Source organism: Triticum urartu, chromosome 3A (genome assembly GCF_056163025.1).
Source record: "Triticum urartu cultivar PI428250 chromosome 3A, HENAU_Tu73, whole genome shotgun sequence".
Taxonomy (NCBI): domain Eukaryota; kingdom Viridiplantae; phylum Streptophyta; class Magnoliopsida; order Poales; family Poaceae; genus Triticum; species Triticum urartu.
Genome location: NC_141875.1, coordinates 267,640,032 through 267,663,439, shown reverse-complemented (window position 1 = coordinate 267,663,439; position 23,408 = coordinate 267,640,032). Strand labels below are relative to the sequence as shown.

General features: G+C 45.9%; 1 protein-coding gene across 1 annotated transcript; it reads right to left on the bottom strand.

The window, feature by feature from the left end:
* Positions 1 to 21,388: 21,388 nt before the first annotated feature.
* LOC147979418 (uncharacterized) lies at positions 21,389 to 22,376 on the bottom strand. The gene is made up of 2 exons (XM_087516741.1): positions 22,009 to 22,376; positions 21,389 to 21,650 (listed from the first exon to the last, which is right to left on the bottom strand). The coding sequence occupies exons 1-2, from the start codon at positions 22,374 to 22,376 to the stop codon at positions 21,389 to 21,391; spliced, it is 630 nt and encodes a 209-aa protein (XP_087372867.1).
* Between the last annotated feature and the right edge of the window lie 1,032 nt (positions 22,377 to 23,408).

Below are 23,408 nucleotides of genomic sequence, written 5' to 3'. Positions count from 1 at the left end.
CGAGACAAAAGTTACTACTCCCTCCTTTCCAGTTTATGGCTCAATTTCAAAATCTCTCCATCCAAGGTAGACGGTGAGTGGTCGAATTAATTTCGTAGTTTGCACAAGTAATTAGTACGCTCGTTTTTCTAAAGAAGTTATGTTTACCAAGGCATTAATTAGAACGAATGCATAAATGACCACTAAATTTCCATGAACTTGTACATGCATTGGTTAGTTTCCTCTTGACACTTCTTGCGTCGGGTGATCTAACGCACCTCGAAATCCAACATGTAATGGTACTACTACTTGTATAGTAGAATTGAGACTTATCAAACAGATAAACAAATGTTTTTTAGATGAGCCCTATAAACCCTAGTGGGTACGTACTCCGTAAAAACAGATTTTTCCAAAACTAAGTCGCTCCCTTTCATGAATTCTGTAGTATACTCCTTCGTCGACGCTCCCTTTCATGAATTCTGTACTTCCTGTCACCGACATGTGGGACATATAGCAACCGGGTCGACGTGTCAAGCACCAAATAACAGTGCAGAACAGCAGGGGGACGCACCCCACTCGTACCGGCCCAGTAGTAGTAATGAGCAATGAGACGTCAAATCACAATGCCGCACTTTCCTAGACGGACGAAGCAACCATTATTTCACACTTCGGTTCGCCATCATCTCAAACCACTTACTAGTATTGCTTCTGCCTCAAGAGGGACACGCGCATCGCCTTGGTACATCATGACACGTGGGACCGCATGACAGGCCATGCTCCCCCGCCGATCGCTCGGTAAAATCACCTCATTTTTATTATACTTCCTCCGTATCGGTTTACTACATGGCATGCACATCTTTCTAGGTTGAGAATTTAACTGGGCATATATGTGATGAACAATACTCTAGCCTTTTTAAAAATGTATACTTTTGTACAGTAGTACTATCGATGGATTGCACCATGGAGCAAAAATTGAAATTAAAAAAGGTGGTATATATAGAGAGTGCTGGTCGCCAAATTATGCATATAGTACTATTAAAAAAGCTAGTACGTGCTTAATTGGGGTGCTAAATTCTATTAAAGTAATACTAGTAGTATGTACATACTGAAGAGTTAAAGTAACGAGAAGAAACATAACACAGTTCTGCTAGGGGCTCAGCACAACACACCCCTAAAATTAAACTAAGCACACCTGAAATTAAACTATGCAACTAACTGGTAGACACTGCATTAGAAGTTTAGAACCACGATGAGCAACGACACTGCCACCTTACTCGGAGTCCTCGTCCACGTCCTCGATTTCGTCCTTGTCCCTATTCCTCTTGGCCGATACTTCTTTGCTTCAACCGCACACTTGGCTGTTGCTCTTCATCCAACCCTTGTAGATATTGAAACAAAGGTAGCCATCCATTGCAACGTAGTGGATGTGCTCTATATCTAGTACATTCCGCTGCCATGCATGACGATGAAACGTGTATGGATGTTTCTCCAGTTTACCGTACGAAGGATGAACCATGGCTCCTGCCAGGGTCAGCATTGAAGGCTGACGAGAGGGCACCAGCCGATTCTTCTGGTGGTCGAAGGGGTTGCCTACAACGAGGCCTATCCGACCCAGGACTTCATCGTCGTTCGTAAAGTCTACAGTAACAAATCTCACTGTTTTGTCCTTGAGGAAGTTCTTAAAATCCTGGCCCTCAACGTCGGCATGGCATATGTGGTAGACCAAGCAAACGTTATGTACGCAAACCGGGATCACGGCGGGCTTCTTCCTCTCTTCGTCCTTTAGATCCTTCTCTCGTCCCAGGACTGTGGTGTACTCAACATCTAGCCCAGCGACCCAATCATCATCTAAGTTTTCGAACATGCGTCTGAAGCGAGAAAGGCATCCTTTCACCGTCGCGGAAGAACGGGTGTAGATGACGTCGAACTCATCGCCGGTGATGGTTCTAACCTTGTACTCACCGCCGATCATGGTGATTTGGGACGCCATGGATTTGGGAGGAGGGTTAGGATAGTGGAACTGTCGTAATGTGAATGGACGGGACGACAAGGAGAGAACCGCCGTAGTATTGAAGGACGTGCAGGGACGAGTAGGAGCGAACTGCCAGCGTGCGAATGGCAGGGTAGTGGCTTTCCATTCTCCCATGATACGGGGTTCCGAGAGCCCTTGGATCTGAGATTGAACAGTTGCATGGCGTGATTCTAGACCTATGGGTGAATATCCTATCCTGGAGGGTTATTCTGCAAATTTTCAGCAACTTAGCATGCGACAGTTTGATCTTAGATCCAAGGGCTGCCAGTAGCCCGTATCATGGTCATGCCTACCACGACCGTCGCCTCGCTCGCGCGGTCGCACCCTTGGAGATTTAACACGGTGCGTTAGGCTATCTGATGTTGGCATGTCATACATAGTCATCACTTAGTCACTCATACTACAACAAGGTTGGCTATAAGTGTATTTTTTTACTCCTCTCAATCTCTTTCTTCGCACTCAAGGAAGAAACAGTGCTAAGCGCATGTATTTATTGCATTTGCCAAGGAGTGACCTCTTCCAATGAAATGGTGTTGCTAAGTTTGCTTCATTTAATTAGCTATAGACTCAAAATTGTCTTTTCACCTAGGTACACGCGCTTAGCACCGTTTCTTCCTTGGGTCACCAAACTAGTCTCTCTCTTCTTGATTAACTTGCCACATCAGACTTTATGCCTATGTGGCAAGCTTAAGCACCTGTAGGAGCAAGTAAAAGTAAGTACAATAGTGAGATTTACATGGCATTTTTGCATATGTGGAGGAAAGAGAGGCACGGAAAAAGTGGAGAAGTGGGCTCTCATGCAAGAGCCAGCCTCTACTACATGGTGGAGCATTGGGAGAGGCACCTGTATGGAGGTGGTCAGAAATCTGGGAGACTCACGCCGGCTGTAGCGCTGCAGTTAAAATGATAATGGCAAGTCAAATCACGGGGCCCCAACTATCCAGCAGTAACTCGCTGTCAAATCACACAGCCCTACGTTTACAGCAGCCTACTCCCTTGTCTTGTCGCGTCTTTGTCGAACCGACTAGGCGGAACTGCCCTGCCGCCTACCGCGCAGGAAAAGCCCCGCCCTCGACTTTTAAATACATCTACATCTGCTTAAGAATCCAATGATATACTTTTTGTGACATAGTAGCTCATATTTAGTTAGTCAAATGGATGACCTAGAACTACGTGTAGGCCCTATAAACTGAGACGCCTAAAAATAAAAAAACCGAGACGAAGAGGGTAGTTCAGCACGTATCTTTTTAGATCAATATAGTCGGGATTCACCAAGGAGCAAAACCAAGTAGTAGGCTGCTCCTGTCGTGTTGGCGTAGCAACTCAAGGAGGGTCAGTCCGCACACGAAATGGCGACACACTTAACAGGACCCCTTTGGCCGACATGTGGCTCATCCACCGTCTTGTTCCACGTGCGATGCACCAAATTACAGTTCAGAGTAGCGGTTCGAATTGGAGGCACCCCGGTCATAGCGCCGTAGTAGTAGAAAATGAGCGATGAGGGTTCAAATCACAAAGCCCCACCTTTCCTGCATTAAGCTGGACGGACGAAGCAACCATCATTTCACTCTAGGGCGCAAGAGCATAAAGAAAAGAGAAAACAATGATGCGTGCGGTAGCTACCTAGGGCACCCTAGGGTAGGGGTCTCCACTACAGAACCTTTTTTCTGAAAGCGCCTCCACTACAAATCGGCTTCTCCCTCGTCCTCTTGAAGAAAACCGATGATGAGTGCGGCAGTAGGGTTTGTAGGAGTACTATGGCGTGTGGGGCCACGTCGTAGTAAATGGGTTCAAGCCGACACCTTAAATATGTGTGGGCCGCTTGGTTTTACGGGAACGAGGCAACATTTTCGGTTCGGGGACCAGTGGAGATATAGTACGTACAAAAAATTGTGGACGTAGGTTCGACCAAAAGGCAATGATGCATGGGCCCTACATTTTGATATACCCGGGGCCGCGTGAAATTTGCTACTCTACTCAAAACTAGTAAGGTACACATGTATTGAACGCATGAGATTTCGAAACCAAATTATGAATAAATACACACTATAGCATGTAAAGCTTTGAGTAATATATGCATGATGTAGATGTTCGTTTAGTTCTTATAGTTCATCTCATTCAAAATTAATAAGTTTTATAAAAATGTTAAGATTCATGGGTTTGTGCATCGTACTCCCTCTGTTCCAAAATAGATGACCCGAAGTTAGTGCAAACTTGGGTCATCTATTTTGGAACGGAGGGAGTAAATCATAAAGTAAAAAACAAATAATGGCAATTCATTTAGAAAAAATAATCAATTATGATACAGAAGATTCTAGAACAAAGGAGAAGTGCTTGTGTTTTGAGGTTTGTGCATTATGCTTAAGTTCAACCATGGAGTCTTCTAAATTGTACATGTGGCAGATCTGGTGGAATGTTGATGATATCCAATGGCCAGTAGTTCTTGGATTTTCCTATCTCTGCACTGTCGGGTTAGCTTCATCCAGCGACCATCTTTCAAAGTTATTGGCACACTATATAGTTCTTGTGCCATAGTTACCTGTTTTGGAAAAAAAGCTACTAGTGGGTTGTACTATCTATTTAGGAATAGAAGATGTATACATGGAAGTTGTAGGGAAAGAGATGACATGGAGCATCTCAATTCCTATGAGTAGGGATTGGAAAAGAGATGTCATTTGGTTCACATCATAGGAACTTTTCTATTGAATCTAGAGATGACATGTTTCTCAATTCCTATGAGGAGGGATTAGAAAAGAGATGTAATTTTGTTCATATCATAGGAACTTTTCTATTGAATATATGCTAATGTTTATTTTCCTTTGAAATTAAGGGAGTATAGGAATCCATCCATATGAACCAAGTGGCTCTAAAGCTATAGAAATGATATCATGTTTATTTCCTTTGAAATGTGGAGTATATGAATCTATTCCTATGAACCAATTGGCTCTAAAGGAAAAAATACTATAAAAATCATATCATATATAGTTCCTATTATATTCCTCGACACTAAAGGATGCTTGAAATTGCTGTGGGTGATACGATGGTCTTTCTTTGTAGACTCCTCACCCAACTTTATAGTTACCTCTCGAAGATGAATGAAATGATATATACATGGTATTATACATGTGCAATTTGGTACACGAAAACTCGGTAAAAGTTTGCGAGGTTTGAATTTTCAATAAAGCTATATGCACTGCATTTCGGAACGGAGGGAGCATACGACAGTTGCTAAAACTCACATGGAAGATTTGTGTGTAGGAGGAGTGGCTGTTCTGTTAAATTACATGGAAAAACTGACACTGTCGGATGCCGATCTAACGGTCCTTACGACGTTTGTCAGGAAAAGGCTTGTGGCGAACGTTTGTCGGATAATGATTTACAGAGACATGCATTGCATTGTACGTGCCCCCCTCTCTCCCACGCACACGCACCCTCACGAGTCATGACTCTCCCGAGTCCTCTCACAGACTCGCACATCGCACCCACCGTCTATCTATAGGTAGACATCACGCACATATGTGCTCTTCACACCCTACCCTCAGAACTTCTAAAAAACAAAAGACGGCGCACACATTTTATTTTAGCTCACACATCACACACTTGTACTATTACTCTTGCAGCGAACGGTCTTTGGGCATAGTATATTGTACTCTCACGAAGAGAAGCGGTGCATGCACACACTAGTTCTCTCACACCCACTCGCGGTTACATGTAGGAGTGAATTTTTTGGAAGCTGGTACAACAAAATCAGTCCACTATATATAAAAGCAGGAGCCTTAGCGCTTGCTTTACTACGGTTCCTCTCGTTCACTCTCTCATGCTCTCCAGATCTAAGCAACACATAGGTGGCCAAACTCTTTCTCAGCTCACGGCTGGTCACAAATCCGGCCGGACAACCTCGACTGGGGCAGGGGTGTAGGTGCATCATTCACGCTGTCGTCGGTGGCGAGGGAGGAGCCCAACGGCTGCCCGCGCGTCCCGATCGGCGGCCGTGCCGTTCTCTCTGAGAGAGCGCCGGCTCGGGAGGGCCTCCGACCTCTTCTTCCTCCCTGCGGTATTGTGGCCAAGATGCGGCCTCCCGATGCCGTCTTTGCGACATGCCGACGACCCTCAGGTATATATTCCTTCGAAACCTGGATTGCTCTACTGCCCCAGCTCCCTTCGTGTGTATCTTTTCTACTTTCGTCCGCTGTTCCAAAGCCACCTAGACTTCTACTATTATTAGAAATAAAGCTATTTCATACAGTCGACTCAAAGCATTGGTTCAAATAGGGAAGAAAGTGGGAAAGCTGTAGCATGAATCTAGGACTTGGTTCTAAGAGGAAACGGGGGAAAGTAGTAATATCTGTCACTGTTTAAATAACCGTATTTCTTATTTGCGCAAACAGAGATGTCTGTCTCCATATCGTTTCGGGATGTCTGTCTCCGTATCGTTTCTATCCGTGCAATCAAAAGCACACACCTCAGTTTTAGTACAACTGCGTAAAATGAGATGGCTATCCCTCGCTGTCGTCGTCTAACCTCCCGTCCTCAAGGTATCCCTACATTGGTAGTAACTAAGGTAGAATGACCAACGCAATCTAAAAGAAGCTGATTCATACGTTTTACTTCCTGATTGCAGTGCAGGGACGAGCGAAAACAACTGCATCCTAGTCCGGAATGCACTTTCTACCAGTTCATCCATGGACCAAGGACTAGCTGGCACGGCTGCACGGCGGTTTTTTGGACAGGTGCGCGGACAAGAGGCATTGTGGTCTGCTTATTTGTGCAAATAGCGGTGCTTAAATTTAGTGGAATGCACAAGCATTTCAGCTGGTCAGTACACTGCATGGTTCAGTTCAGCATTCCAGCTGAGACCACAATTAAAATTGGTTATTCTGGAATGAGAGAACCTAACCCTGAATGGTGGCAACAAGAAAAAACCAGAGTGAACTCCAGGAAATTTAAGCCTACCGGGAGGCCCTTTGCTCAGAGAGAAGACTTGCTTGTTTTTTCCTAATTTGTAAACCTTCTCACAACTTTGTCTTTTGCTGTGAACTAGTATATGTTTGTTATGTTCTATGAATCATTGAGATGTATAAAATTGCTTAACTTATGCTTTTCAAGCTTTTTATGAAGACGAGTTTAATGTGAGTGTTCCACATGAGTGCTGGACTAGCGTGTGAACGTTTGCAATTTATTACATTGTGGCCTCAATTAACTGCATCAACCACTGTAACAAGATACATAGTTGCTTATATGTCAGACAGCAGATTGTTGATTGTTAGCTCGTCGATAGCCTAGTGTTGAAGCGAGCTGAGCCAATGTGCCGTGTTTTGCACAACTGCTTACAAGTGGGGTAGCACCAATAGTGTTTACAAGTACTTATGTATACATCGGCGCATGGTTCTCGAACGAGTGCTCTATTTCATCAAAACACACACTGCTCGTATGATAAACCGTGACAACTTATGTCTTACCATGCCATATTCATGAAAAAACTAGTGACGACGCATCTATTTCGGCAACAATTACGATGGTTCTCACATGATTAACGGGCACACAAAAGTAGCAGCAGTTCCCATAGATGGATTCAAACAGAGTACTAGCATAGAGGGGTCGATAATAGGCATGGTTCAGATAATTGGACACAATCCAAACTACTATTAAACACTAGCTGGGGCAACTATTTCATGCCTCGATCTAATTTGGGCTGGACACAAGACGGACCTTGCCATGAACATCATCGAGGACGTCCCGCAGCAGCTCAATCCTTTGAACCTTCATGAAGACAACCTTGTGGCCTTGCCACTGATAAACTTGTTTGTGGAGGCATGCCACGTCATCTTCCTGCGTAAGCTTGACAAGAACAGTATTCCTCACAAACGAAGGCGTAGATTTGAACTTCTTGTGCTTCAGTACACCCTAGACAACACGCCTGACAACAATGAGGCTGGAATACAACTCTTCATTGGTATAACCGCAAATGGCTTCCAGGATCCAACAGCCTAAGAACTCTGTTTTCCTAGTGCATATATTCAGGTCGTCCGCCTCATAGCGAGTGACATGTACATCCACACAATCCTTGTCTGCATCAGGGCTCTAATTGAAACAGAAAAAAATTCTGAATTACTTTTCAGTATAAGAAACACAAGTTATTTAAACCACTATGTATACCATGGCATCGAAGCTAATAACATTTTGCATTATTAATCACCACATACTTCCTTTTCTAAAAAAAAATCACCACATACTTAGATGAAAAACCACAATTGAGATCGGCAAGAAGGAAATCACCTTGGGCAGCTCAGCGGGGGGGGGGACACATCCTCGAAGGGGGAAAACTGCTCCTGTAGTGCCACAGGGGCTGTAACCTCAAACGGGGTGTTAACCATCTCAGTATCTAGGGTCGCCTCGGTGGTTGCCTCCATCTTCTTGGAGCTCTTTGTCTCGTGGGGATCAGCCTCCCGCGTCTGCTCCAATATCGGCAGATCTTTGCCTGGTTCTCCTTGGTCCATCATGAAACTGACGAATACTAGGAGACCACTGAAAGGAAAACACAATCGCAATGACAATGAAACAAAAAAAATAGTGAGGATAGGTTACTGCTTTGCAAAAGTTATTTTTTTTCCTCTGAACGAAAATATACCAACATCATGGATCCTCTTACCTTCCCTTCATTCGGAGAGAAGAACAGTGGCAGATGCAATTGTTGCCTTTCTTGAAGACGGTGAGGGAGAAGGGGATTCAGCGAAGAGTGAAATGATGGTTGTTTCGTCCATCTAACATAGACTGCAGGGAGGTGGGGTTTTGTGATACGACGGCTCGTTACTGCTGTGCTACGACCGGGGTGACTCTCCGCCTACATACTGCCTTCTAACTTGGTGGATGGCATTTGGGCCCGTGCGCTGCATGGCCCGCATGTCGGTGAAAAAAAGTATAACGACATTCAGTAGAGGGAGACATTTCAATGACCTAGGAGGATCCAAAAGCGGTAGAGTGTCTCCACTGTATTAGTAGTAATTGTTTTTCTAGGTAGCTGTAGAGTGTCTCCACTGTACTAATAGTAATTGTTTCTCGGGTCCCAAGACAAAACAGCCCATCCACACTAGTAAATAGTAAAATCAATTCAAAAGCCCATATATTTACTGAATGAGAGGCGCTACCCACACCCAGCACACCGCCCCCCCCCCCAAAAAAAACCTGGGTGCTCTTCTTCCTCTTCGCTCCCACCCACCTCACGTCAGCTCGCTTCACTCGTACCCCCAAATTCCTCACCTCACTCCTACAGAAAACCCCAGATCCCATTCTTCCTCACTCCTACGGAAAACCCCCAGCTCCCCTTCTTCTTTGCTCGCACTACAACTAGGCTCGTCATTCGTTACTCTGCTCAAATCCGTGAGCGCGACGCGACACCCTCGAGGAAAATGGAGTCCGCTGACCCTAGCGCCAAGAAGATGAGTCTCCCGCCAGCAGCGACGCCTGTTGTAGATCCCACACCCGGCAACGTGGGGAGAAGCGGCGACCCCGCCCCCACCGGATCCTAGGAACCCGTAGAATCTCGGGTGGACCGCATCAGCGATCTCCCGGACGCCATTCTTGGGGAGATCATCTCGCTTCTCCCCACCAAGGATTGCTGTCGCACCCAAGTCCTCTCAATTCGGTGGCGCCCTCTATGGCGCGCCATTCCCCTTAATCTCGACTGTCGTCAGCTATCTCTCTTCAATGATTTTGAAATCCCCAGAGCCATCATCTCCTCCCACCAGGGCTCCGTTCAAAGCATCTGCATCCCGTCATGCTACCTGAGCAAGCATATCATGCCCTGCATGGTGGACGCCTGGTTGGAATCCCCTGAATTCACAGAACTACAGCTGCTTGAGTTCTACTATTCCCCTGGAAATCACATACCCCATACCGAACGCCATGAACTTGTGCCCTCAGCACCAATGTCCATCTCGGGGTTTTCGTCCTCTCTTCACACCGCCACCTTTGCACAGTGCTACCTACCAGACAATCTAGTACTAAACCTTCAACTCCCATTTCTCAAGATACTTTCACTTGTGCGGGTTCGTATATCGGAGGCCTCATTGCACAGCATCATCCACTCCAGTTGCCCTGCGCTGGAGTGCTTGGTGCTTGTTTTCACAGTTAGAATCAGTTGTCTCCAAATAAAGTCGCCTAACCTTGTAAGAATTGGAACTTCTTTTGACGGAAGGCAGCTCATCATCCAAGATGCCCCTTCACTTGAAAGGTTGATCCTTGATTCTAGTTATTCACCATTGCAAATAACCGTCCTCTATGCGCCTAAACTGGAGACCTTTGGTGTAATACATGATATCCGTGCTCATTTCAATATGGTGTTTGGCTCCACAGTTTTTCAGGTACTTTATATTATCATCTACACTTGTAACCATAAGCTGCATTTTAAATTTCTGCGCATAATTTATATATCATGTACTAATATTATGTTCTATGCTCAATGAAGAGTTTATCCATGGATGGCCTATCAATGGTGCTGGATTCTGTCAAGATCTTATATATCCAAATGAATAGTTTTGATTTGAACAAGATTATTGGCTTGCTGCAATGCTTTCCATGTCTGGAGAAGTTGTATATAAAGGTGATAATTTCACGCACATTGGAAGCCCGCATATAGTGTACTAGAATTAACCGTTCAGCTGTTGCTCTTTCGACACTCTTCTTTTAGACCTTAACTGTTTTCAATCTTCATGTTTATTTAAGCAATAGGACGGGGTAAGAATGTTATAACCAATCGGTGGATTCGTAAGCATTGGGATTTTCTCACTTCTCATGAGATTCGATTGAATACAATAACGCTAGAACGATATGTAGCCAACTGTGCAAACACAAGATTTGTCACATTCTTCCTGCTGAATGCGAGGTTACTATTGTCCATCAGGCTTAAGTTTATCAGCAGCATGGTTTTGACGGATGGGTATGTCGAAGAGAAAAAAAGGAGTTTCAGGTGGGCAAAAGAGCTTCTGAACGTGCCGGGCTTCTATTTACAACATATTGTGGTCATAATCCAGTAAATTTTACGACCCAGGATGTTCATTCTATGGACCTGACCGATCCATTTGACTATGACTGCCGAAAACAGTGCTGGATTTAGATGTTGTTGCCCTTCTCAATCTGGTTTTTTTGTAAGCCTGATGAACAATTAACCCTCGTGCTTTTGTACAGTTTGTAAGCTGGAGTTAGATGTTCCTACTCTTTTCAACTCCGCTGTGACAGTCATATTTTCTTTGAAACAAGGCAAATGGCTTGCCATTCATTTAATTTAGAGTGAAATATTGTAACAAATCCAAACCAAGGGAAATAACATCACTCTCGCCGGCTGCTTGAGCTCACTGTGCATTACAGAAGCCAAGTGATTAGCCCCCACCAGCACCCACAAACTTATTTCGAACTAGCACATCAAATGGGCTGTAAATTTTCATAGGAAAGGCTGCATGACCGTGACAGATTTGGATTCTGATTTGGGACCCGCGAGGAAATAGCCTATGCAAGGTGGTGTCGACTTACTAGCCAGTCAACAAACGATTCTGCCTACCAGCCGTTGGATTGACATCCAACATCTGTCGTGTATCTTCTATCTCTTGTCTTCTTCTTCCTCCAATCGCCCAAAAAAAACCACCCCGTCGGCGACGCCTGCTACCGCCTCCCATGGCTGGCTACGCCTCCTCCGCCCTACCGTACGTACCCTCCAACGTTGGCCAGTCCCTCCATCTATTCCCCCACACGTCCTGTTATTCTCTGGCGATGTCAGCCCCAACACACACCCGCGCCCAAACAAGTCAACCCTTGTACTCCCCTCTGCCTGCGACTGGACCGGCAGATCTTCAACGGCTCCTGTTTGTTCCGTTCGAGGCCTCGCCGTCGTCCTCCGCCTTGCGGCCTTGGTTCGCTCGCCGTGCGCGGTGCGCCGCCCTCTTGCGTTGTCAACGTCGTCAACAACCGAGAGGAACAAGGAGATGACTGTACGTGGAGAGGATGACAGTAGGGACCCACCAGCGTCATGGCATTACGCAAGCAAGTGCCTCTATGGTACAAGCCCAAAAATATGGTTCCTCCTAATGGTTGGACATCTGGGGCTCACGCCATTGTCAACGTAGTCAATAAACGAGAGAATTACACTACGAGCGGCTGACTACATGGACCCAGCAAGTCGTGCAGTTTTTTTTGAGGAACAAGCAGTTGTTATTTATACTAGTTTTAGCGATGGATCAGGGTAACAACGGGGCTGTGCGGGGGCTGTGGCCCGTCTAGCCAGGGTTTTATTTATGTTTACCACATCATGAGCCCAGTTGTGTTTTTTTATTAATGAAAATGGCTAGCCCAGTTCTATTTTTTTAAAGAAATACCCAAACAAGGCCTACTTGCTTTATCAGCCTTGCTGGGCTGCAAATCTTTCAAGATGAGGAGAGTTTCATTCGGTTTGCCCAGAAATGGGCTGTACATTTTTAAAACACATCAAACCGGGAATTAGTTTCAATTTTTTTTCATTACAAGATCTTAAATTCCATTGATTTTTATGCGTGGACAATTATTTGGATTTTATATTTATATAAATTATTTTTCAAAATAGTTTGAATGTGAATCGATATTTTTGGATTAAAACAGTTGACCGCACCGAAATATGCAAAATTTCGTATACTTTTTAACCGTGGCCACAATATGGGGTGTGATGCTAACAAAAAGAAGACGGGCTCCAAAAAAATTCTTAAGAATTAGAAAATGGGCTATACATTATTAGAAATAATGGCAGATGGGTTGTATGCTGTTTCCACAGATTTGAGGCTGACTTATGCGCCTACTACAGGTTGGCGCATATGCTTTCATAAAAATGGTTGACGCTCACGCAACGCAACTTAGTCAACACACGAGAGCAGTGACTGCCGGATGTCCATCCAACGACTGTCGTGCTTCTTCAATATCTTCTCTTCATGCTCAAGCCGCTCAAACAAGCACTGGCGGGACTTCCTGCTCCCTCCTCCCGTGGCCGGTTATGCTACCGCGCAGGCCTCACGGCCCCATCGTACTCCCATCGCTGGCCTAGCCATCCCTCTACTCACCCACACACGCTGTTATTCTCCGGCGACGGCAGACGAACCAGTAAACCCTCGTACTCCTCCGCGTGGGAAGTAACTGCCGAGTATTCCCTGGCTCCGTGTCGTTCCCTTCCTAGGCCTCACCATCGTCCACCGCCCTGGTGCTCTCGGCGCGGCCTTGTCAACGTGGTCAATGAACGACATCCATCGGAAGTGGACTATATGTGGAGAGGCTAACAGCTGGGTCACGGCCGCACGCAAGGAAATGCCTCCTTATTACGTGCAAAATAACGATTCCTCCACCTGACAGCTAGGACCCACAAGAAGGGCCTCTGTATTTCGTGAAAAAAATGTTCCCCCCGCTGGCAGGTCGGACCCACTAGCTATATCTTCACACGCAAGGAAGTGCCTCCTTATTATGCCCAAGAAAAATGAATACCCCCCTTCTAGCTGGGACCCACCATATTGTTGGGCTGACTTGTGGGCCTACTAAGTTGACAGGGACGGTGAGCTTTGTCAACTTAGTCAATACTCTAGTGACCGTATGATGTCCATCCAACGGCCATAGTGCTTCTTCAACCTCTGGTCTTCTTGCTCCAGCCGCCCAAAGCAGCGCCGGTCGTGCCGCCTGCTCTTGCCTCCCGTGGCCGGCTATGCTACTACGGAGCCCTCACCGCCCCCATACTACTCCCACCACTGGCCAGGCCATCCCTCCACTCACCAACACCCCCTGTTATTCTGCGGTGACAGCAGCCTCACACCGCAGCTGAACCAGTGAACGCTCGTACTCCTCTCCGCGTGGGCATCCACTACCGCTTCTTGCACCGCTCCGCGTCGTCCCCTTCCTAGGCCTCGCCATCGTCCACCGCCGTGGTGCTCTCGGCGCGGCGTGGTCAATGTGGTCAATGACCGACTTCCATCGGAAGAGTACTGTACGTGGAGAGGCTGACAGTTGGGTCCATGGCAGCTGCAAGGAAGTGCCTCCTTATTACGCGGAAAATAATTATTCCTCCACCTGACAGCGGGGACCCACCGGACGGGCCACCATTATTTTGCGAATTTTTTTCCCCCTAACTGTTGGAGTGCTTTGTCAACTTAGTCAATATGAACGATTCTAGCTCCAATGACCGTACGATGTCCATCCAACGGCCGTAGTGCTTCTACAACCTCTGGTCTTCTTGCTCCAGCCGCCCAAAGCAGCGCCGGTCGTGCCGCATGCTCCTGCCTCCCATGGCCGGCTGTGCTGCCGCAGAGGCCTCACCGCCCCCTACTATTCCCACCGCTGGCCAGGCCCTGCGGCGACGGCAGCCTCACACCGCAGCGAAACCAGTGAACCCTCATAGTCCTCTCCACGCGTGCTTCCACTGCCGTGTCGTCCCCTTCCTAGGCCTCGCAGTCGTCCACCGCCGTGGTGCTCTCCACGTGGCGTGGTCAACGTGGTCAAGGAATAACTTCCATCGGAAGAGTACTGTACGTGGAGAGGCTGACAGCTAGGTCCACGGCCACAACCCAGTTTTTTTGTGATTTGCCAAGTAAGTCGAGGCATGTTGGGCTGCAAATATTTCAAGACGAGGAGAGCTTTCATTCGGCTGGCCGAGAGAATGGCCCATCAGTAATGAGAAATGGGTTGTACATTTTTAAAACACATCAAACTGGCAATTAGTTTCCAATATCTTTTTTTCATTTCAAGATTTTAAATTACATTAATTTTTATGCGTGGAGAATTTGTTGGATTTTATATTGATATACATTTATTTTTAAAATCAGTTTGAATGTGAGTCAAAATTTCGGGATTAAAAACAGTTCGGACCGCACCAAAATATGCAAAATTTCGTATAGTTTTTTAACCATTGCCACAATATGGGCTGTAATGCTAACAAAAAGAATATGGGCTCCAAGAAAACCTTAAGAATTAGCAAATGGGTTGTAAATTATTAGAAATAATGGCAGATGGGCTGTATGCTGTTTTCCATGGATTTGAGGCTTTCCTAGAATAAAGGTTGACGCACAAGCACTGACTGTTGGATGTCCATCCAACGGCCATCGTGCTTCTTCAATCCCTGATCTTCTTGCTCCAGCCGCTCAAACAAGCGCCAGCGAGACTGCCTGCTCCCTCCTCCTCGCGGCCGGCTGTGCTGCCACGCAGGCCTCACCGCCCGACCATACTCCCATCGCTGGTCTAGCCATCCCTCTACTCACCCACACTTGCTGTTATTCTCCGGCAACGGCAAACGAACCAGTAAACCCTCATACAGTCGTACTCCCCTCCGTGTGGGAAACAACTGCCGAGTCTTCCATGCCTCCGTGTCGTCCCCTTCCTAGGCCACGCTGTCGTCCACCGGCCTGGTGCTCTCGGCGCGGCGTGGTCAACATGGTCAAGGAACGACATCCATCGGACGTGGACTGTACGTGGAGAGGTTGACAGCTGGGTCCACGGCCGCAGCAAGGAGGTGCCTCCTTATTACGCAGAAAATAATGATTCCTCCACCCGACAGCTGGGACCCACCGGATGGGCCACTGTATTTCGCGAAAAAAACGTTTCCCCGGACTGCTGGGACCCACCAGCTACATCTTCGCATGCAAGCAAGTGCATCCGGGAAAGAAAAAACGATTCGCCCCCTGACTGCTGGAACCCACCAGCTACATCTTCGCAGGCAAGGAACTTCCTGACAGTCAGGACGCACCTGGTCGAAGCGTACGTAGCGTTTTCATTCTGGTCGCAAACGTGTACGTACATACTAGTCGATGTAGAGGCGTGCACGTGTCGTAATAGAGGCGCGCACATAGCATGTACACGTACGTACAGCGGTCAGGGTGCAAGAAAGAAAATACGGCCACGTATGTGTACATTCGGGTGGGGTCTCGAACGCCTACTCGCGCATACGTACGGCCGGGGCTCGTGTACATGGCTGGGTCGGAACAGAGAAACAGCGTCGTCGTCGTGTTTATGGGGAGGCAACGGAATGCGCCGTGTTCATGGGGAGGCAACGGAATGCATCGTGTTCATGGGGAGGCAACGGAACGCGTGGGAGCAAACCGGCTGGGTCGGAACGTAATGCGTGGTCGTGTTCATCGGGAGGGCTTGGATGGAATAGGCGATGGAAATGAGGCGTGGCGTACCGCACAACGGAGGAAACGGACCTCCTACGTTCGGAACGGGGTCCTATTGATCGGGAGGGGTCTGGCGTACCGCAAAACGGAGGAAACGGACCTCCTACAGTCGAAATGGGGGTCCTGTTCATCGGTAGGGGTGTGGTGTACCGCAAAACGGACGAAAGGGACTTGTGTTGGAGCGCTACGGTCGAAATGGGCGTCCTGTTCATCGGGAGGGGTGTGGCGTACCGCAAAACAGGACTCCACGGGATACTGTTCATCTCCACCGTCGACCCCCTCCAGCCTCCACGAGCTACTGTTCATCCACCGTCGACCTCCTCCAGCCTCCACCTGCGACTGTTCATCCACGGGCTCCTGTTCATCCAGCCTCCACCGCGCGCTACTCCACCGGCTCCTGTTCAACCAGCCCTCTCCACGGGCTCCTATTCAACCACCCCTCCACGGGCTATTGTTCATCCTGCCCTCCACCGTCTACTGTTCATCCTGCCCTCCACGGGGTGGTCCTGTTCATCCAGCCCTCCATGGGGTCCTGTTCATCCAGCCCCAACCGGCTCGATCGATCGGGGTCCTGTTCATCCAGAGGCAACACCACGGGGTCCTGTGCATCCACCCCACCAGGAACTATTCATCCACCCCCCCGCAACACTCACTGTTCATGTAGAGGCAGCATCGATCGGCTTCAATTAGCAGCAGTAGCAAAGGAATCGCTCGATCGGGTTCACTTAACAGCCATTGATCGGTCGCTCGGGTTCAGTAACGCGTAGCCTGCAGTGCAATCGCTCGGGTTCAGTTAGAGCCCAAAGCCTCGCTCGGGTTCAGTTAGAGCCAACGCCTCACACACACGCGCGTACGTGTACGAGAGAAACGCGCATCGCTCGGCCCCCGACCTCCCACCGTAACCGGGAACTCCCCGAAATTTTCCTCGCCCTCGCTTCTACCACGGTTTTTTCCATCATGGACGGCCCAAAGAGTGTCATGCAGCTGCGTCTCCGGCCCGCCCTGGACAAAAACCTCATTTTCTGTCATGATTTTTTCCCATAAAAGTAGGAGCCCACCACATCTATGATGATACCGGGTTTTGTCACAATTATCGTCATAGAAGTGTCATATGTATGATACAAAAAAAATTCGGTCGGCCCAAAATGTCACGGATGTGTCTTTTTTTGTAGTGAGCTTTGTTTGAATCAATTGCCAGGAGTGGATATAGGGTCATGCCTGATTACCAAGCTAGGCAAAAGGCTAAGCTTGGGGGAGTACGTATTGCCACCGACATTACATTCATGTTCACGCATTTCATTCCAGTCGTCGGTGTTCACGCTTTTTCATTGTATGATCCATGCTACCAAGCTAGGCAAAAGGCTAAGCTTGGGGGAGTACGTATTGCCACCGACATTACATTCATGTTCACGCATTTCATTCCAGTCGTCGGTGTTCACGCTTTTTCATTGTATGATCCATGCTAGATTTATTTTCTCGCTTTCTTCTTGTATGTTCGAAAAACTTTGAGAAAAATCCAAAAATATTTCCTGCTTCTTTTCGGTTTTTCATTCTGGTTTAATTAGTTGTAGTATTAAAAAGAAAAGCCAAAAAGATTTCTTGATTCTTCTTTTGCTTGATCGGAGCGTTCCCGTGTAAATAGTTTTTCTCCTTTTTGTTTTTCTTAAATTTACTTTCTTCGAGAAAAAACTAAAAACTCCAAAAATATTTCAGTGAGTTTCTCTAAAATTCTTTTCTGTTTATTGAGTCATACCTAGGAGAAGACCACGAAGAAAATGTTGAGTGGCTCTCATATGCATTATTGTTGATCTAACAGAGAGCCCCGATTGCTTCGTCTTCTCCTTTTGAAGAAAATGTTTGCAGATTCCAGCTTAGTCCACGGCAGTCTTGCACTATTATTATTTTATATCATTTGGTCATGCAAGTGAAAGGCAATAATGACAATATTTGATGAACTGGCCGTGGCAAAGAAAAATGGGTATGAACTCAACTTGTTCAGTTTTTGTAAATATGTTTAACCTAGTATCCATGATTCAACATATTATGATTAAACATGTTTGCAATGACAATTAGAGATTATAGTTTCTCATTCCATGCTGAAGTAGCTAGGACTGGATAATGATTTATCTTGGATGACAACATTGTGTTAAAATGATTGTGATGTAGTATGATGATATGGTATCCTCCTCTGAATGCTTCAAGTGTATTGACTTGGCACATGTTCATTCAGGTAGTTGAACCAAAACCAACATAGCCTCTATGATATTTATGTTCATGGTGTTCACATCCTACAAATGCTAGTATCCAATTTTCATTTATGCATAATGCATGTTCATGACCGTTTTTGCTCTCTAGCTGGCCGCTTCCTAGCCTATTTGGTAGCCTTCGCCTGTAGTAAGTGGAATACTCCTTGTGCATCAAAATCCTAAAACCCAAGTTATTCCAGATGAGTCCACCATATCTACTATATGTGGTATTACCCTGCCATTCTAAGTAAATTTGCATGTGCCACCTCTAAAAATTTCAAATAAATATTTGTTTTTGTGTGCCTGGATTGATCATAGAGCGATAGGGGGTAGTCGGTATCTTCCATGCTAAATGGGTTATGCTCATGATGAGTGTTTATTCACTCGTCCTTGCACGAGAGGGGCAATAATAGGAATTCCCAGTCCCGAAATAAAAAATTACAAATAATTAAACAAAACACGTGGACGGTACCATGGATTCGGCTAGCCGTGGAGTGTGTTTGTTGGTGGAGGGGAGTAACACTTTACTTTTATCGCTTGGGAACCACCACTAATGTGTTTAGCATGGAAGATATTGATAACTTTTGGTCGTGATGTAAACAGGAAGGGTGCATTTCCCAAAATTTCGTTTACCTTTGTTTTAAAATCAGAGCTCTACCAACGCCGCAAATCCGTGCTTCACTCTGCTAAGGGACTATCTATTTAATCTTATGTTGGGCCATTACCTTCTCAAATAAGCGCCATGTTATGATAGCACTATTGTCATCCTCATGCATTGTGTATAGTTAATGTCGGATGCATCATGACTGGATCTTTTCTACCATGAATTACAATGTTTAGTCGCTGCTTCAACTATGGAGGTGCTCTGCATTTATGTTTTGTGGTCTCAGAAAGGGCTAGCGAGATACCACTATTGTCATATTATATCATGATTGTTTTGAGAAAGTGTTGGGATTTGAGATATCTTATTATTGCTCGCTAGTTGATTATGCCATTGATACGAGTTAATATAATTTTTAAGAGTTATTGCTGACATGGTTAGTCATGACCATTGCTGATAACCTGGGTGCTACTTAAGATTATTTATGTAAACAAGAACAAAAGAGTTCGTACAAGTTTTTCTTTTTCACTTTTAGTTTTTCAACTGAATTGCTTGAGGACAAGAAAGGGTTTAAGCTTGGGGGAGTTGATACATCTCCATCGCATCTACTTTTTCTAACGCTTTTGCTCTTTTTTGGACTCTAATTTGCATGATTTGAATGAAACTAACCCAGACTGACGTTGTTTTCAGTAGAACTACCATGTTGTTGTTTTTTCGCAAAATGAAAGTTCTCGGAATGGAACGATACTTTTTGGAGAATTATTTTAGAATATATAAAGAATACTGGAGCTAAGAACCACCGGTGGGGAGGCCCTGGTTGAGCACAACCCACCAGGGCGCGCCACGCCCTCCAGGTGCGCCCATGTGGGTTGTGCCCACCTGGTGGCCCCACAGACCCTAATTTCAACTCCTTAAATACCTAATTTTACATAGAAAAATCAAGGAGGAAGGTTCATCATGTTTCATGATATGGAGCCGCCGCCACCTCCTGTTCTTCATCGGGAGGCCAGATCTGGGCTCCGTTCGGGGCTCCGGAGAGGGGGGTCTTTGATCTTTGTCATCACCAACCCTCCTTCATCGCCAATTCCATGATTCTCCCAATTGGGAGTGAGTAATTCCTTCTTAGGCTCGCTGGTTGGTGAGGGATTGGTTGAGATCCATCATGTAGTCGAGTTGGTTTTGTTAGGGCTTGATCCCTAGTATCCACTATGTTCTGAGATTGATGTTGCAATGACTTTGCCATGCTTAATGCTTGTCACTTTGGGCCCGGGTGCCATAATTTCAGATCTGAACCGTTTATGTTTTCACCATTATATCTATGTTCTAGATTCGATCTTGAAGTCATATTCACCTATTACGTGTATGATCCGTAAACGCCCGAGTCACAATAGTCGGAATACTTTCTAGTGATGACCGTAAGTTGAGGAGTTCATGTATTCACTATGTGTTAATGCTTTGTTCCGGTTCTCTATTAAAAGGAGGCCTTAATATCCCTTAGCTTCCTTATGGACCCCGCTGCCACGGGAGGGTAGGACAAAATATTTCATACAAGTTCTTTCCATAAGCACGTATGATTATTTACGGAATACATTCCTACATTATATTTATGAACTCGATCTAGTTTATTTTGCCCTAAGTTATGAATGTTATATGATGAATATCATCCAACGAATTCACCAATCCAATGCCTACGAATTTTCCATACATTGGTCTTGCTAAGTTACTACTGCTACTGTTACTATTACACTTGCTACAAAATCATTGCTATCGCTGTCACTACTAGGGAAAACCCTAGTTGTAGCACGGGTTTTGAGGCTAGTAGCAGTGCGGGTAGCCGCGCTACCAATAAGGCGCTACAGCTAACTGTTAGTAGTAGCGCGGTCTATACCCACGCTACTACTATGGATTGTTTCAGCAGCGCGTTTTCGGAACGCGCTACTACTAATTAGCTGTAGCGATTTCCTAGCCCCGCGCTACTGCTATATCTTTCATCATCCCCCCCGGCTTCCTACCCCGTTTCAGCTTCAATAAACAGCAAGTTCCAGATACTCAGTACTACTATATATCAGTTTCATAAATCATTATAGGTACTAGGTAGTACTCCCTCGGTTCCAAATTACTCGTCGTGGTTTTAGTTCAAATTTGAACTAAAACCACGACGAGTAATTTGGAACGGAGGGAATACTAGATAATAATTTCATATATACTCAACATGCATCCTCAAGCAGTACAAGGTGTTATCAATGACGATCATCATATGTAGTTCTAGATAATATCGACGATGATCATCATATGTAGTTCGACATGATATTGACGGCAATCATCATATGTAGTTCTAGATGATATAGCAACACACACATATGTAGTTCTAGATGATATCGACGAGGATCATCATCCTCAAGCCTGGGCGGTGGGTGTTCCTGATAGTAATTAGGATGGCATGTCCAACACGAAGATTCTTGCCAACGAGGAATCTCTTCCACCCAACCGAGTTTAAGTGTGTGCAACCATCTGTGCCCATGCGGTAAGTACAGGTGGTGATGGAGCCCCTTGCGATAAGGCATAGTCCAGCTGAGCCATCTTCATCAGGCTCGATACCACAACTCACATATAGGTTCTTTGGCAATTTCTGAATAAGAAAAACATATCAATTAATAAATAGCCTCGCACATACTCTTGCAAATATATTTCTATTAACTCTAGATTTCTACACTACCAAAAGACACAGTACTACACATTTGTACTAACTAATCATGAATTCTACTAATAAGTATATATGGATTATCTACACTATTAATAGTTCCTTGGATTCTACACTAATAAGAGCATGTGATCAGACTCTACACTAAAGCATATCATCGACTAGATTCCACAAAGCATATCATCGGATTCACTAAGCATATCATCGATTAATTTGCATTTGTAAGTATAACAATAAAGCATATATATATATCATCAAATTACTGTAGGTAGTACGTATAACATATCATTTCATGCCGATCGACCATGGTACTTGTCAGGCGGGTCATGAATGGCAACCCAACAAAGTCATCATGTGGCAGAATTATGTCGCATAGGTTGCACACCTCCTCCTCACTCATCCTCATTCTTTGAGCTATGATGGCTTTATGAAGTGGGTTCTCATCATCTTCATCGAGTGGTTCCTCATTATCTTCATCATCTTCGTCATCTTCATCATCTTCCACCAGGTTGAGATAAATGACAGCCACCTTGGGTCCTTCTGCTCTGAAGGAGAAGCTGATCAACTCACCACCAGTAAGACGCATGTGGGCAAGGAAACGGGCCCATCCATCTCTTCCAATCTGCGACATATTGCGTCCTTTCTCGAACTCCATAGTGTAAAGCCCCCCAGGATCCTCAAATGTCACAGTGTCTCCTGTCAGCTTGTTGAATTTCAACCTCACATTGCATGGGACGATCTGTGAAAAAAAGAAAAATGACACAATGTAGTAATGCCAACACTAAAAATGAAATAGTTGTTACATTTCATCTAATTTCTTACCGCCGCATGATGAAATCTCGGCTGGAAGTAGATGCCGAACAGCTTGCTAGTTGCAAGGCTGCTGGCGCGCCTTGACTTGCACAGTCGACATAGTGGTGGTGGTGGTGGCGCCATTTTCTAAATCAACTAAATCAACTAGCCTACTAAATCAACTAAATCAACTAGCCTACTAAATCAACTAGCCTACTAAATCAACTAAATCAAGACGTTCTAAATCAACTACATACTAAATCAACTAAATCAAAATGTTCTAAATCAACTAGCCTACTAAATCAAAATGTAGCAAGGAGGAGGAGTTGTGGATGGAGGAGGGAGGACGGAGAAGGAGGGGCGACTCAAGGAGGGAGAAGAGAGTAGGATGGAGGAGGAAGACGGAGTGAGCAGGGGCCAGCCGGCCGTGAGTGGAGGGAGGACGGAGGAGGAAGGCGGAGCGAGGAGGTACCGGCCAGCGGCGACTAGAGGGAGGACGGAGGAGGAGGCCGGTACCAAGTCCAGCGAGGAGGAGGAGGTGGTGGTGGCGCAGATCGGAGGAGGGGCGATAGGGGAGGACCGGCGTGGGGGGTTGAGGGGTAGATCGAGTGAGTGTGAGTGTGAGTGTGAGTGGATCAGATAGGTCGGGGAGGGGGGAGATGGAATGGCTTAGGAGTAGCGCGCTATAGCAAAAGGCGCTACTGCTAAACGACCTAGCAGTAGCGCCTTTCACAAAGAGCGTGCTACCGCTATGTGTTAGCATGTAAAAATAGACATCAAAAATACATTGATCATCAACGATCTTTTTGTGTACAATCTGATTTGTCAATATGAGTCCTCACCAGTTTAGGAACTGGTGAAGACTCATATTGCGGCCACAAATTCTACACATAGA